This window comes from Bufo gargarizans, chromosome 3 (assembly GCF_014858855.1).
Source record: "Bufo gargarizans isolate SCDJY-AF-19 chromosome 3, ASM1485885v1, whole genome shotgun sequence".
In the NCBI taxonomy this organism is placed as follows: domain Eukaryota; kingdom Metazoa; phylum Chordata; class Amphibia; order Anura; family Bufonidae; genus Bufo; species Bufo gargarizans.
The window spans coordinates 580,658,673-580,673,097 of record NC_058082.1 but is presented as its reverse complement, the minus strand read 5'-3'; the positions used below and the strand labels follow the sequence as shown (position 1 = coordinate 580,673,097).

Sequence of the window (14,425 nt, the reverse complement as noted above, 5' to 3'; positions counted from 1 at the left end):
TGTCTCATGTGCGCTTTTAATACATTCAAATAAGCCTCTAGGAGCAACGGGGCGTTAACTATACACGTAGCTCTGCTCTGTTTGTAACTGCTGTGCCCTCTGCACTTTAATTGACGGGGCCAGGCAGTGAAAACATCATGATGCCTGACCTTGTAAATCTAAGTGGAGAAGGCAAGGCTGTTGCAGAGAGAGCAGAGCCTCTAGGTGTAAGGGCAACGCCCCCGTTGCTCCTAGAGGCTCATTAGCTTATACTAAAACTCAGCTGCCGAGTGCACGTGTAAGGCTACTTTCACAGTAGCGTTTTCAATTCCGCAATTGAGATCCGTCATAGGATCTCAATAGCGGGAAAAAAAAACGCTTCAGTTTTGTCCCCATCATTGTCATTGACAAAACTGAACTGAACGAAGCGGAGTGCACCAAAATGCGTTCCGTTTGGTTGCATCCCCATCGCGGACAAAATAACGCTGCAAGCAGCATTTTTCTGTCCGCGATGTGGTGCGGAGCAAGACGGATCCGTCCTGACACACAATGTAAGTCAATGGGGACGAATCCGTTTTCTCTAACACAATAGAAAACTGATCCGTCCCCCATTGACTTTCAGTGGTGTTCATGACGGATCCGTCATGGCTATATAAGACATAATACAACCGGATCCGTTAATGACGGATGCATGCGGTTGTATTATTATAACGGAAGCGTTTTTGCAGATCCATGACAGATCCACAAAAAAACGCTGTTGGGAAAGTAGCCTAACAGGGCCTGACAGTTTTTGTGATACAGGGGTTAAATGTCAGTCTGTCAGAGGATGGCTCATGTAGAGCTTTTATTAAGTTTTCAAACTGATAAGAATATGGCTTAAATGAGTGTTTATGAGGTCAGAAGATGAGATCTGTACATGAGCCATCATCTGAGTAAACAGAAAGTGGCAGTCTGTGAATAGACTGACATTTAACCCCTGTATCACAAAAACTGTTAATTTATTCTTATTTTTTTGATAAAGACCAATTGAAAAAAATGTTGTTGTTTTTTGCCTAAAATAAGAGAATTGCAATAATAAAAAAAATTGAGGGGTCATTAAAGGTGTTGGATAACCCTTTGAAGAGTAGCCGTCTCCACTCCTGACATGCCTGTTTTAATAGCTCCATGCATTCCCCATGTAATAACAATTCTGCGGCATCTTTTCTTATGTCTGTATGTTGTACCGTTCTTTTATTATTTCTGCTAGAAGTTATGAATGAATTGCTAGCAGTCTGCAGTCAGGGTACAGAGGGGTGTTACCAGTTGGGGGGTGTCCCTGCGCAGTCTGACTCTATCCTGTCAGTAATGAATGGAGAGCGCACCGTGCAAACGTGGTTACCTCTCCATTTACTTCTATGGGACTGCTCGGCTGTTCCATAGAAATGAATATAGGATGGCTGCACTTGCTGATCTCTGCTCGCTTCAGGGGCCCTATTCTGGACATGGATGTGGGCCCCAGATATGCCTCCAGTGTGTCAGATGAAACCATCCTTTTTAAGGGTTTTCTGAATTGAAAAAAAATCTGTAGCAGTAAAAGAATAGCTTTCTATCAAGGTGACAGAAGTTAGTGATTTTTAGTGCACAGTTGGTGCAGGGAGGGAGCCGCCCCACCCCGATGCATCACTAGGGGCAGCGACTCATTCATGTGCTGGACCCCTGTAAAAATAAAGCATCCAAAACGGATTCTTCCTTTCCCTGAAAATCTGAGAATTGCTCTGTGGAACTGTCCGTGCATCACAGCAAATATTACTACATGAAAGATCAATATGTTCCAATTTACCTAAAACCCAGCGCTTGGCCCTGCTATTCCACAAGTATAATATTGACAGGCTTAGCTTGGCCGGCTCTGCATGGTCTACATGTATTTAGTACATTGCACTTTCCTGCCAGTGCCCGGGTTAATCCGGATTTACTGGCAGCGAATATGGAAAAGTTATCCATCTAACCACATGCCTCTGTCCTCTGCGCAGTGATCTCCGGAGCGTTCTGCTATGACGTGGTGCTGGACAACCGGCTGGACGACTGGAACCCGACAAAGGTGAGCTTGCTAGGGTTTTCCTCCAGCCTTCACGGCTGGTGAGACAGACTATCTGTGATCACAGCTGCCGTAATGGGCACTGCTGCTGCCATCGCCACAACTTCATCTCCACGGGCGTCTTCTATCGCCTTGACTCTGTTCCAGTGCAGAGCTTGGCAGATATATGTTTATTCCGACTTCTAAGAACAGCTTAAAGGCAAAAAAAAAAAAGCTGAAATATTCATTATGTTTACAGAGGGAAGATGTGTCGTATACATCAGGACCCTCATAAATTACATGTCCTCTGTGGCTAAGTGGAGGTAACGAGGCAATAAAGTAAAAAAACAAAAAACTTCATTCCAAAAGCAAAATAATAGTTATTTATCTGTCTCAGGAGGTGTCTGTTTTATGTTCCCCCCCAGTGCTAGGGCATTAGAAGTACCATGTTTTTCAGACAATAGGACTCACAGGACCTTAAGACGAACCAGGGATTTAGTGGAGGAAAATACGATTATTATTTTTTTCATCAGACTTAAGATCAGACCCCCAATCCCCATCAGATCTCAGATCAGACCCCCTATTCCTCATTAGATCTTAGATCAGACCCCCAATCCGGATCAGACCTCTGATCAAACCACCATTCCCCATCAGACCTCAGATCAGACCCCCAAATCAGACCTCTATTCCTCATCAGATAAATCACAGAAAAAAATGCACCAAACGGACATGCCACTGACTATACTAGCTAGTCTTACAAGCAGATATTAAAAGCTGAGACTTTTGCCAATATATTCCCGTCAGGAACACATCGGAGCTCATCATGCACCATCATGATTTTGTTTTATATGTATTGAATGTGCCTTTACCTGGCATTTAAACATTCTTTTGCACCTGGAGACCTCCATCACATGGTCTGATATGGGTGTGGCTTACAGTCTTGCTGTATTCACATTGCATTAGTTGTCCTGCTATGCGGTTGTGTGGAAGCTTGGCTGTGAGCCGGATTACATCACCTTCAGACCATGTTCACACCATAGGTAGCGTAGTGGTAGGACCCTTGCCATGCTGAGAGACCGTGACGTGGTGCAGGATGGGCTCCGATGTGTTCCTGACAGGAATATATTGGCAAAAGTCTCAGCTCTTAATATCTGCTTGTATGACTAGCTAGTATAGTCAGTGGCATGTCCGTTTGGTGCATTTTTTTCTGTGATTTATATAATTATATTTTCATCTGCACAATGCTCAGTTTTGTGTAGGATGCCTTTGTGGTGCATGTGGACCGCGCCGGCATCCTCCATTGTACGCATTTTTTGCTGGGGATGGTCGTTTGCTGCGGTCCACATGCGGTGGGCCTGCTCCCCCAATGAGAAACACGCTACAGTGTTTGGGGTTTGAGCAGTTCCCCCATATTTGCCACTTTATTTCTGTGATTTTGTTCCATCCTCATCAGACCTCAGATCAGACCCCCATCCTCATTAGACCTCAGATCAGACCCCCATCCTCATTAGACCTCAGATCAGACCCCCAATCCTCATTAGGCCTCAGATCAGACCCCCAATCCTCATTAGGCCTCAGATCAGACCCCCGATCCTCATTAGGCCTCAGATCAGACCCCCAATCCTCATTAGGCCTCAGATCAGACCCCCAATCCTCATTAGACCTCAGATCAGACCCCCAATCCTCATTAGACCTCAGATCAGACCCCCAATCCTCATTAGACCTCAGATCAGACCCCCAATCCTCATTAGACCTCAGATCAGACCCCCAATCCTCATCAGGCCTCAGATCAAACCCCCAATCCTCATCAGACCTCAGATCAGACCCCCAATCCTCATTAGACCTCAGATCAGACCCCCAATCCTCATTAGACCTCAGATCAGACCCCCAATTCTCATTAGACCTCAGATCAGACCCCCAATCCTCATCAGACCTCAGATCAGACCCCCAAATTAAATTACCATTCCTCACCAGACCTCAGTTCGACATAAAATAAATAAATGTACCTCTCCTGATCTGAATTGCTCCATCACTCGGGAGATCCTGTAACTCTTCCTGCACTCGCCGCTCCCTGGTTTCTGCCGACACCGCACTGTGACCTGACGTCACCAGGGAGCAGTGAGGACAGCCAGCACAACGAGGGCTATACTCAACGGTCTCTGGTCCTATTGTGTACTAATGGGCACCTCCATAATGGACGCAGTCATCAGTATTTGCTTCATTAGCCATACTGCCATTCCCCCCGCCTCCCCCCCCCCCCCCCCACCAACACACACACACTTTGGGGGGGAAAAGTGCATCTTGTGGAGTGAACAATATGGTAATATATGGGTTCTGTCTGGCTTTGAGGCAGCTTGCGTGATCAGAAAACGTCCCCCCTAATTCTCAGCACCTACTGTTCCCAGAGGAATCCTGGCGGAGACGGACCTCTTCCTTATCAGTTTTCTACAAGACAGGAACTTGTGGAGTCTTTGTACCGTAAAAAGAAATTTGATTCCCTTTCTTTTCCATCCCTCGATTAATGCCAAGGTTTAGGACCTGTCAGCCATCCTCACATTTGTTTTAGTAAGCTCCACAAAGTAGCAATCCCGAACTCGGCAATGTGCTGTTCCTCTGTTAATACACCTGGAAATGTCTGAATAAATTCACAACTCTGAGTTAACATAAGAAATCTAGCAGTGCTGAAAGGGACACAACCTACTGAGAAGGGGAGTGCTACCATCCTATTGTGAATTGTAGTAGGAAGTACAGATTGATGGAGCAATGTAAAGTTTCAAAATTAGTGTGGGGACAGAAATATTATTTCAAGGGAATATAAGTATTTACTTACACAGACGTACAAAAATGCTGATGGACTCTATTTGGGGGGATCTGTCTGCAGACCAACCTCTGAGTATTAGCCTGGAAGGCTATGTTCACATTTGGTTTGGGAAAGCACCTGGTGTGCACACTGTGCACATAGGGTAACGTTGGCCAGACTAAACCCAAAAGTGTGTCTTTTTGGCCTCAGTCTAGCTGGTGTATTTCAGTGTACATAGTAGGGTGTGATAAAGATATGCAGTAAAAAAACAAAAAAGCATATGTTTTTATGGGACCCTATGGAGGACGGATGCAGCGGAGCATTAAATCTTGTACAGAAAATACAAGCCACTTACTAATGTATTGTGATTGTCCATATTGCCTCCTTTGCTGGCTGGATTCATTTTTCCATTTCATTATACTCTGCTCGTTTCCATGGTTACGACCACCCTGCAATCCAGCACCAGTGGTCGTGCTTCTACACTATAGAAAAAAGCACTAGCCTATGTGAGTATGTGAGCTCTCACCGTCCTAGCCACCAGAGAGGCCATCCCTTTTTACTACAGCACGCAAGCATGGCCACCGATGATGGATTGCAACGTGGTGTAAGGGATAGTCTCTTTTCAGGGGGTCACACTCACAGATATCTCACCAGACAACGGATTTTCATGTCCAAACTGTGCATTTATTTTGACAGTCTTCTTATAAAGGATAGTTATACATCACTGGGTGGGGTGAGGTTCCCGCACCGCCAACACTTAAAACACAAATAAACTCCTGCCCGTCTAGGCGCTACCTAAACACAATACGTCCCTACCTCACTCATAGAGCACAGTTCACACATGGACAACATATGCGGCTTTCCTCAGCCAACATCAATACTGCAGCCGCAAGGCTGTGGAAACTCCACACCTTTTGGTGGAGTGTGTCCCAGTAGTCCTCCAGACGCTGGGCGTGCAACCCTCGTTCTCTAGGTGTCGCTAGGTCCTCCAAACCTCAGGCTATTCAAAGCCTTGTGGCCCCTCAGTCCTCCTGACTGAGACCACACATAGAGCCTCTGCTTCACAAAACAGTCTTGCTCTCCCTCCTCAGACTGACCTACTCTGAGGCGCTTTATGCCAGCCTGATTACAGCAGGCCTCACCTGCGATCACCTCAGGTAGAAAGAAAAACCCATACTGGAAGGGTGTGGACTGGGAACTCCCTCTACCAAGCCTAGCCACCAGTCCAAGTAAAATCCAGCCCAGAAAATGTATACAAAAATGTCTCAGCAAACTATGCTTTGCTGAGACTACTGCCACTCTCTGGATTTTATCTTTCTCACCCATCTGAGGTACCTGAAATGGGGCAACACACCTTCCAGCACTGTTCACATTACCACAGTGGTCATAACCATGGAAACGAGCAGACTATAATGTGATGAAAAAATTAATTCAGCCAGCAAAGGAGACAACATGGACAATCACAATACATTAGTAAGTGCCTTGCATTGACTTTCTCTACATGATAAATGCAATTTACTGAAGTGAGACATCCCCTTTAAACCTTTGAATCCCCGGGGCTTTGCTGTTCCTTTCATTTGTGTAGGATGAAGGATTGGGGTCTATGTCAGTCCCATAGAAGTGTATGGACTATATTCACACTACTGCTCTGTTCAGAGAGGGCACTCGGGGACCCCTGTTCTCGGGGCGTCAGCCCCCAGCAATCTGACATTTATCACTTATTCTGTAAATAGGTGATACATGTTGTTCATGTTACAGCTCCTTAAACGGGTTCTCCGGGAATTAAGAAAATGAAAATACTTAAATATTACTTTATTATAAATATATTCTCAAATACCTTTCATTATTTATAAGGGCTCGTTTTGTCTGGGGAGCAATCATCAGGGGAAACAAAATGGCCGCTGTCCCATTAGTTCAGACAAAACCTGTCCTGATCACACATGAGGACAAGTTACTTTACGACACTGAGGTAAAGAGCTGCCTCCTCCTCCTCCTCCTCCTCTCTACTTGTCAGGGATTATTATCCTGAATACAGATGATAAGAACTTTAGCTAAATCTCTGAGGAAATTAGTTGATGAGGAGACATGAAGTACAGAGAGGAGGGACAGGACAGACTGTGGTAATGGAGACTGCATACAAGAGCTGCTGCTCATTAGCCACCCCTCACCTCCTCTCATGTCTCCTCATCATCTACATTCCCACAGAGATTCACCTGTATTCAGGATCATGATTTCTGACAGGCAGAGCAGAGAGGAGGATGAGGCAGCTCTATGTCTCATTGTGGTGAAGTAACTTGTCCTCCTGTGTGATTAGGACAGGTTTTGTGTGTACTGATAGGACGCCGGCCATTTTATTTCTCCCAATGATTGCTCCCTAGACAAAACAAGCCATTCTAAGTAATGAACGGTATTTGTGAATATATTTATTATAAAATAAGTATTTTCATTTCTTTAATTCTTGGAGAACCCCTTCAATATACCTAATCTTTTGTGGGCTGAAAATTGAGACTTCAAAGTCCTTCAGCTGGCAATATTTTTGGCTGGTACAAATTAATAAAGATGTTGAATGCCTGTAGCTACCACTAGGGGGAGCTTAAAAGCTTACTGCATAGTGTTTTGCTGTTAGAAGAGTTCAATGTGTGAGCAGTATCCTGTATGCTCCCAAGCTCCCTCTAGTGGTGGCTTTAGGCAGAATGTTATATTTTACATCTATGCAGAAGATTTGGTGCTTTGTATCAGACAAACGAGACTCAACCCCTATTGCAATAAATGTAGAAGTTGATCAGTGTAGAAAAAGGGACCTAAAAAAAAAAAAATAGGGTGTGAATAAGAGCGTATTCATTTTAAGGGAAAGGGCACATTGTCTTTCGAATGACTTAAGATAGAAGACGTCCTGAGGACCACATCTCATTCACATATTGCTATTACGTGCTTCTGTCATTTTAAAAGAAGTGTGGTCTTCTACATTTTGTGTCTCCAGTGGGTGTCCCCATTGCTCTTTCAGTCTGAACACCCATGAAATGTGCTCCAGAAATAGCAGTGTTGCTGTAGGGACGCTCTCTGCATACCGAATACTAAGGAAAATCTCAGTTTTTATGAAATCTTTAGCTTAATCCATTTAATATTATACAACAATTCAGCCTCTTCAATAGCAGATCTCTATGGGGGGGGGTTAATGCTCCTTCATTGTGGCTGTAGTGGCCTTGGTGGTAAATTCATATTTTAATATTTAAAGGGTATATCCTGCCTTTCCAAATGAATGCATTTTTATAATAAACCCTATTTTTTATCATTCTGCTGCTTCATATTGATGCCAAATGGAATCTGTGCTCCATAGTCAGCAAAATGTAGGATCGAAGTGTAAATGCAGTGTACAGTAAGAGGCCTGTCCCTGAACTCAAGAGGTTGTGCCGCCCGATTGTTAGTAATAATTCTGTTGCTCTTTGGTTAGATCCAGTGTCAAATGCAGAATTGTTGGAAAGATGCCCCTGAGATGGCAAAATGCCTCCCCGTCCAGCACTGCTTGCTCCAGCAGACTTTAATGGAGAGGACCATGCACAAGCGCGGAGCAGCCGGGAGTTGTTGTAGGGGGTAAGAAGGGACACCATATCCCAGGGACGGACAACCTGCGGCACTCCAGCTGTTGTGAAACTAAAACTCCCAGCATGCATCAGAACTCTCATAGAAATATGGGAATTGTAGTTTCACAAGAGCTGGCCGCTGCCCTAGCCTATTAGATATTGTGACATATCCTGTGGTCCATCCAAGACGGTCCCTTTCAAAACGAGCAACATGGAGGTCCTGGCTTTGAGTTGAAACAAGGGCAATAGGTGCATGGATGATAGGGGATAATGTAGTACTACATGGCGTTCAATGTCTGGCTCAAGTCTTTTAGAGGGGAATTTCAAGTGGGGGTCCCGCTCTCTGACATCTATATAGGTTCAGGAGACAACCCCTCTAAGTGCCTAAATCTGGCCGTACGCATTGGATAGGCCGATCCGCCTCACCCCTCTTTGCAAATAGGGAGGAGGAATAAGCACCTGGCAGACACCTCAGGCAGTTACCTCAGGTAACAAAAAGATTGGGCATGTTGTAATCCAACAGCCTGATTCTTTTCCCCTCGCCATCTGTTGTTGGGGGACAGCACCGCACACATGAGGTTGATGCTGATATGGGGGGTTATTCTAGGGAATCTGTCACCAGCGACCTCCCTCTCAAACGGTTTCCATAGACCCCATAGCTGTGCTTCAACTGATTAAAATGCTGGCTTTCTTTTGTTGACCCGGGGTTCTGTTCCCGATTTACAATACTTTTTCTTAATATGCAAATGATGCCTTTGATGCATTGAGGGCGTCACCATTGCTCTTGTTGCACCCAAGCTCCGCCCCTTTCTGTGGCCAGCTGCCTTGATTGACAAGGCCAGGCAGTGGCAGAGCACCTGGGAAGGGGCTGGCCACAGAGATGAGCAGAGCTTGGGTTCCACAAGAGCAACGGTCACGCCCTCATGGCACCAAAGGCCTAGTTTGCATATTAAGAAAGAAAGTGTCACAACTCAGGAACGTTTTATTTCTGTGCAAACAGTTGGATAGGAAGGTGGCTGGTGACAGGTCCCTTTAAGGACTGTATGACCCAGATATGTTTTTCTTCTCTTCTGCAGGAGAACCTCCATTCGTTCACGAAGGATGCGCTGAAGCTCATAAGCAAAGATTTGCCGTTTGAGTGTTTGGAAGTGGAGGAAAAGGTCGCCAGAGACGTCTTCCAGTACAATCCGTGAGTTAACCAATTATTTTCTCTCTATGACACCGACACGCGTCTGGTATAGAATAATGCCGCTTTCTTCTCATCACTTAGCCTCGGCGGGCGCAGAAGAACATCACAATGGCCGTCTGGTCAGAGGCCGGATTTTTACTTTCTGGACGGTTTGTACCGAGAGCAGAGCGTTCTGTGCGGATATAAATGTTCGGCTTTTACTATAATCCTCTCTGGTCTTAATGATCAAACCGGGTGTACCGACGCATTTCTCCGCTCAGGTGCGACGGCCAGATTGACCTTTCAGGATGTGTAATATTATAATTCTGTACTTTTTCTTTGTCTCTTCATGTGCAGAGGCAATAATGAGGCAGAATGGAAAAGTGAACTTGCCCTTCCTTGCCTTTCATGTGGAGGCACATAGCGTCCCTGAAGCTGTATCCACCATATGGTGCCCTGCGCGGCGCTACCTTAAAAAATAGTCTCCTTTTTTCAAGCCAGCACCTGGATCTGAATGTTTTTGTAATTGGAATGAATTAAAAATTGAGTACAGCCACGAGTTATTCACTGCATAGCGCCACCTGCTGTTTGCTCTTTTTTGAAAAAATTTGTCCAGCTCACTGAGTTGGACGCACACGCTCAGTTCCATCCTTGAACCGCCACCAGCTGCAGCAGAAAGGACATGGCCACTGAGCTTCCAGCTTGAAATAAATCTAGCTGAGCCATTGGACAATGAATGGGGAAATCTCTGGATCCATGTGAGGTACAGGGCTGGTTCTTAGCTTGTTAGAAAGAGATTGGGTCTGGGACAGGGGGGAGCCTCCCTAGCGTCTTCCAGGAGACTCGTTCCCGTCGCGGCCTGCTATTGGCTGCTCCCCTGTCGCCAGATGATTTCATCCACGCATACAAGATGTGTGAGGGGCCCGGGCATTTGGGGAGGCATTTTAGGGGTTGGATAACCCCTTTAAAGAGATGCTGCTTGTAGGAGAAACGTCCTCAGTAATGCCGCCTGGTGAGCGGAGCAAGCTGCTGCCAGATTCGTCTGGTGATTGCGTGTCTTGCCAAGAGCAAAATGATGAGACATGTTGAAATCCATAAGCCTGATCCTTAGGACCCCCCCCACATGCACGCACACACATCCTGCAGGGAGAGTCGTGGCGCCCCCTTCACGTTGGATGGTGGCCCAGTCCTGCAGAAATTGGTGGGTTCGGCTGATATACAGTACGTCTCATGTATGGCCGGCTCGGGGTAAAGGGAAGGTGGCGCATGCACATTTCATTTTATCTAATGCAGTTCTTTTGGTGACTTGTTTTTGCATCTACTACTATGTGCCTAAGTAATGGTCATCTCCTGTATCTGTGTAATACGTGGTACTGCTTAGTCCTCCGGGGCTAGAACCGCCTTTTCCAGGGGTTTACTGCATCAAATAACAGAGCGGGGAGGGGGTCTTTGATCCAGAAACCCCCCTCTGTAAGGCTGCCCTCACTATGAGTTTTTTGCAGGGTCAGTTTACCATATCTCAATGTGTGAAGCATATCCATAGTGTCCTTGCGGCCTCGGTTGGGCCAGTATACGCTGCGATTCCGTTTTTCTGCTGTATGGATAGCTGTTCTTTACAGAGGCATGCAGTAAGAAAAAGTATACCTCGCATTTATTTTCTTTCTAACAGGGAGCCTATGAGAGACGGACGCCGTTCTATAGGTGCAGAGGGGCAATCATTGGAGGAATACGTCAGGAGGTCACCTGAAAGTGCATAGCCCAATGTTCATGTGTCCCACCAGGTCAGGTGGTTGGGGGCTGTGCCTTCGTGACGTAGGGGTCTTATATTTCAGCAGTTGGGGGACCTTTTCCTGAGGTCTGAGCATAAGTAAAGTAAAGCTCTACTTTTACAGTATAGATGCTGGACTTAAAGTCCCAAGTTTTCATCTGCATTGATGGGGAAGCTTTCTAGTACTTGTACACGAGGTTGGGTGAGCTGTAGTAGAAGACTTCCCGAGATGTCCTCATCTGCTCCTACATCAAGCCCTTCAACCCCCACAGGGAAGCGCTGGGTGTATTCAATAGCTTGGATCCCTCTGGAATGGGATAGGAATTCTCTTTAAAGGCCAAGAACACCTTCAGGGCAATTTCTTTAGGATTATATTTTACTCATTTTCGGCTGGAAAAAAAAGAATCATTCTTTGGTTAACTTTGTTAAAAAATGTCATCAGTTTATGTGATACATGAGGTTAAAAATCAGTCTATTTACAGACTGTCCCTCCTGAATCCCATCAGCTGACAGCTTATGTGAAGCCTTATCTCTGATCTCCTGACCTCATAAACACTCATTTAAAGAGGACCTTTCATGTTTTTTTTAAGCTTCATACAATGGAGGATGCCGGCAGCGGACCACATGCAGCACAAAAACAATAGATGAAATAATGTGTGGTTGAAAATATAAAAATACATAAATCACTGAAAAAACGTGCACCACAATAATGTGCGACTGTGAGTCGGTCCTTAGCACCTATCAGACTGTGTTCACACACGATAGGTAGTTTAGCAGTAGGACCCACCTTGACGGGGTGCACGGGGCTCTGATATGTTCCTGACTGGAAGATTTTGGCTAAAGTCTCAACTTTTAACATCAGCGTGAGGGTCTAGCCAGTATGGCCAGTCACATATTATTGTGGTGCACCTTTTTTCAGTGATTTATGTATTTATTAATTTTTTTAAAACTTACCTTAAGTATTCTGGCTGCTGCAGATGCACAACCTTTTTTTTTCTGATAAACCCCTCTATTGCGCCACTAAGCCCCTCTTTGTTTTCTGGCGCCACATATGCTAATTCAGGCCATCACTACAGGGATGAAGAGACCTCTGCTCTCCTCGGTGGGCGTCTCCTACCTGGCTGTGACGCTGTCCACTCGCAGCGGACCACTTAAAGGGGTTGTCTGAGTTATATAAATATATTTAATATATATCTTGTTGCTGAGGCGGTTCACGTGACCTGCGACGTCCTCCACCAGGCTCCCTGTGCTGATGTTTCGTGCACAGGTTTTATCCCTGCCTGAGGGAGTGGCCCGGCTCTGTACACGAAACGTCAGCGCCTTCGTGCCCGCCCCTCTCTCTGTGATCTGGCTGCCGGCCAGCTCCTGTGAGGGATGGCGCATGCGCGATCCTTACCAGTGCCAGCAGCCGTATTAAAATACAATGTCCGGTAACGAAAGCTCGGGCCTGTGAATTGCTATTACCCCACGGGCCAGTGAAGACTCCGGTGTTTATGCCAATGGAAACTCAGGGCACAATGAAGGGGGTGACTGCGGATCAGCTGTGGGACCTGGGCTGCGAGATCTGCCTAGGAAACACCACCCGGGGATGAGGCAGGTAAGAAACGCATGGAGAGCGCAGGAGTCTGAACTGCGGCATATGTTAGTGTCTGCTGTTCCAGTCAGTTTTTTTTTTTTTCATTTTTCATTTTTTTACTGCTTATCTGTCAATGAACTACAACTCCCCTTGGCCAGTTTTCGTCCTTCTGCCCAGGCCATTTTTTGCTAATCTGCCATGTGTCACTTTATGTGGTAATAGCTTTGAAGCGCTTTTACTTATACAAGCCATTCTGAGATTATGTCGTGACCCATTGTACTTCATGATGGTCATAAATTTGAGTCAATATATTTCACCTTTATTTATGGAAAAATCCCAAATTTACCAAAAATTTACCAAAAATTCACCATTTTCACAATTTTGATTTCTCTGCTTTTAAAACAGAAAGTGATACCTCATAAAATATTTATTACTTAAAGGTTAACTGTCTTTATTTATTTTCTAGTTTATTAGAGCTAGGCATGTATACCTGAACTAGTCTGTCAATGATTGCCAGAAGAGCTGTAATTACCTTATAATAACAGCTTTCATTAATGTCCTCTGTCCCTTTCCAGTTGCTAGGGCTTCTCTGGCTAAGAAGACAGACAGAGGGGCGGTCCTTCACACTGCATGCCTGCATTAGGTTTCAGAGTGCGGAGGCGTGTCTTTCAGTAATCCAATCTGATTGGCTGGCAGGGAGCTGCTGGCTACAGCAAGTGTACGGCATACATATTAGGACATCGTCAGACATCATCCACAACTCCATCCTCCGTCAGGCAAAACTCCATCAGCCCTCAGACATCAGACAAAACTCCGTCCTCCGTCAGGCAAAACTCCATCAGACACAACTCCGTCCTCCGTCACCCAAAACTCCATCAGACCTCAGACATCAGACAAAACTCCATCCTCCGTCACCCAAAACTCTATCAGACCTCAGACATCAGACACAACTCCGTCCTCCGTCACCCAAAACTCCATCAGACCTCAGACATCAGACAAAACTCCGTCCTCTGTCAGGCAAAACTCCATCAGACCTCAGACATCAGACACAACTCCGTCCTCCGTCACCCAAAACTCCATCAGACCTCAGACATCAGACAAAACTCCGTCCTCCGTCACCCAAAACTCCATCAGACCTCAGACATCAGACAAAACTCCGTCCTCCGTCAGGCAAAACTCCATCAGACCTCAGACATCAGACAAAACTCTGTCCTCCCTCAGACATCAGCCAAAACTCCGTCCTCCCTAACTCAAAATACGCCCTACTACACACACTCTTCACCTGACGGAGCTGCTAGCTGCTGGAGAGGCAAAGGACCTGTGATGACGTCATGACCATGTGACGAGTCACGTGTGTGGGAGGGGTCAGATGTGCACAGCAGCTGGTAGAGTGTACAGAACAGTAGCCATCAAATAGAGCTCTGTACTAGAGATGTGTGTGTAACCTGCATGTAGCAGAGCTGTGTACTGTGTTACAGAGATGTAGTGTGTAACCTGCAT

The 14,425-nt window shown here is 45.8% G+C and overlaps 1 protein-coding gene across 2 annotated transcripts in view; it reads left to right on the top strand.

The window, feature by feature from the left end:
- The window catches only part of MRPL39 (mitochondrial ribosomal protein L39), a 110,423-nt gene that overhangs the window by 61,031 nt on the left and 34,967 nt on the right, over positions 1-14,425 (top strand). For both annotated transcript variants that reach the window (XM_044284332.1, XM_044284331.1), the window contains 2 exons: positions 1,989-2,056; positions 9,490-9,602. In XM_044284332.1, coding sequence (XP_044140267.1) covers positions 1,989-2,056; positions 9,490-9,602 — 181 coding nt within the window. The remainder of the gene's footprint in view (positions 1-1,988; positions 2,057-9,489; positions 9,603-14,425) is intronic.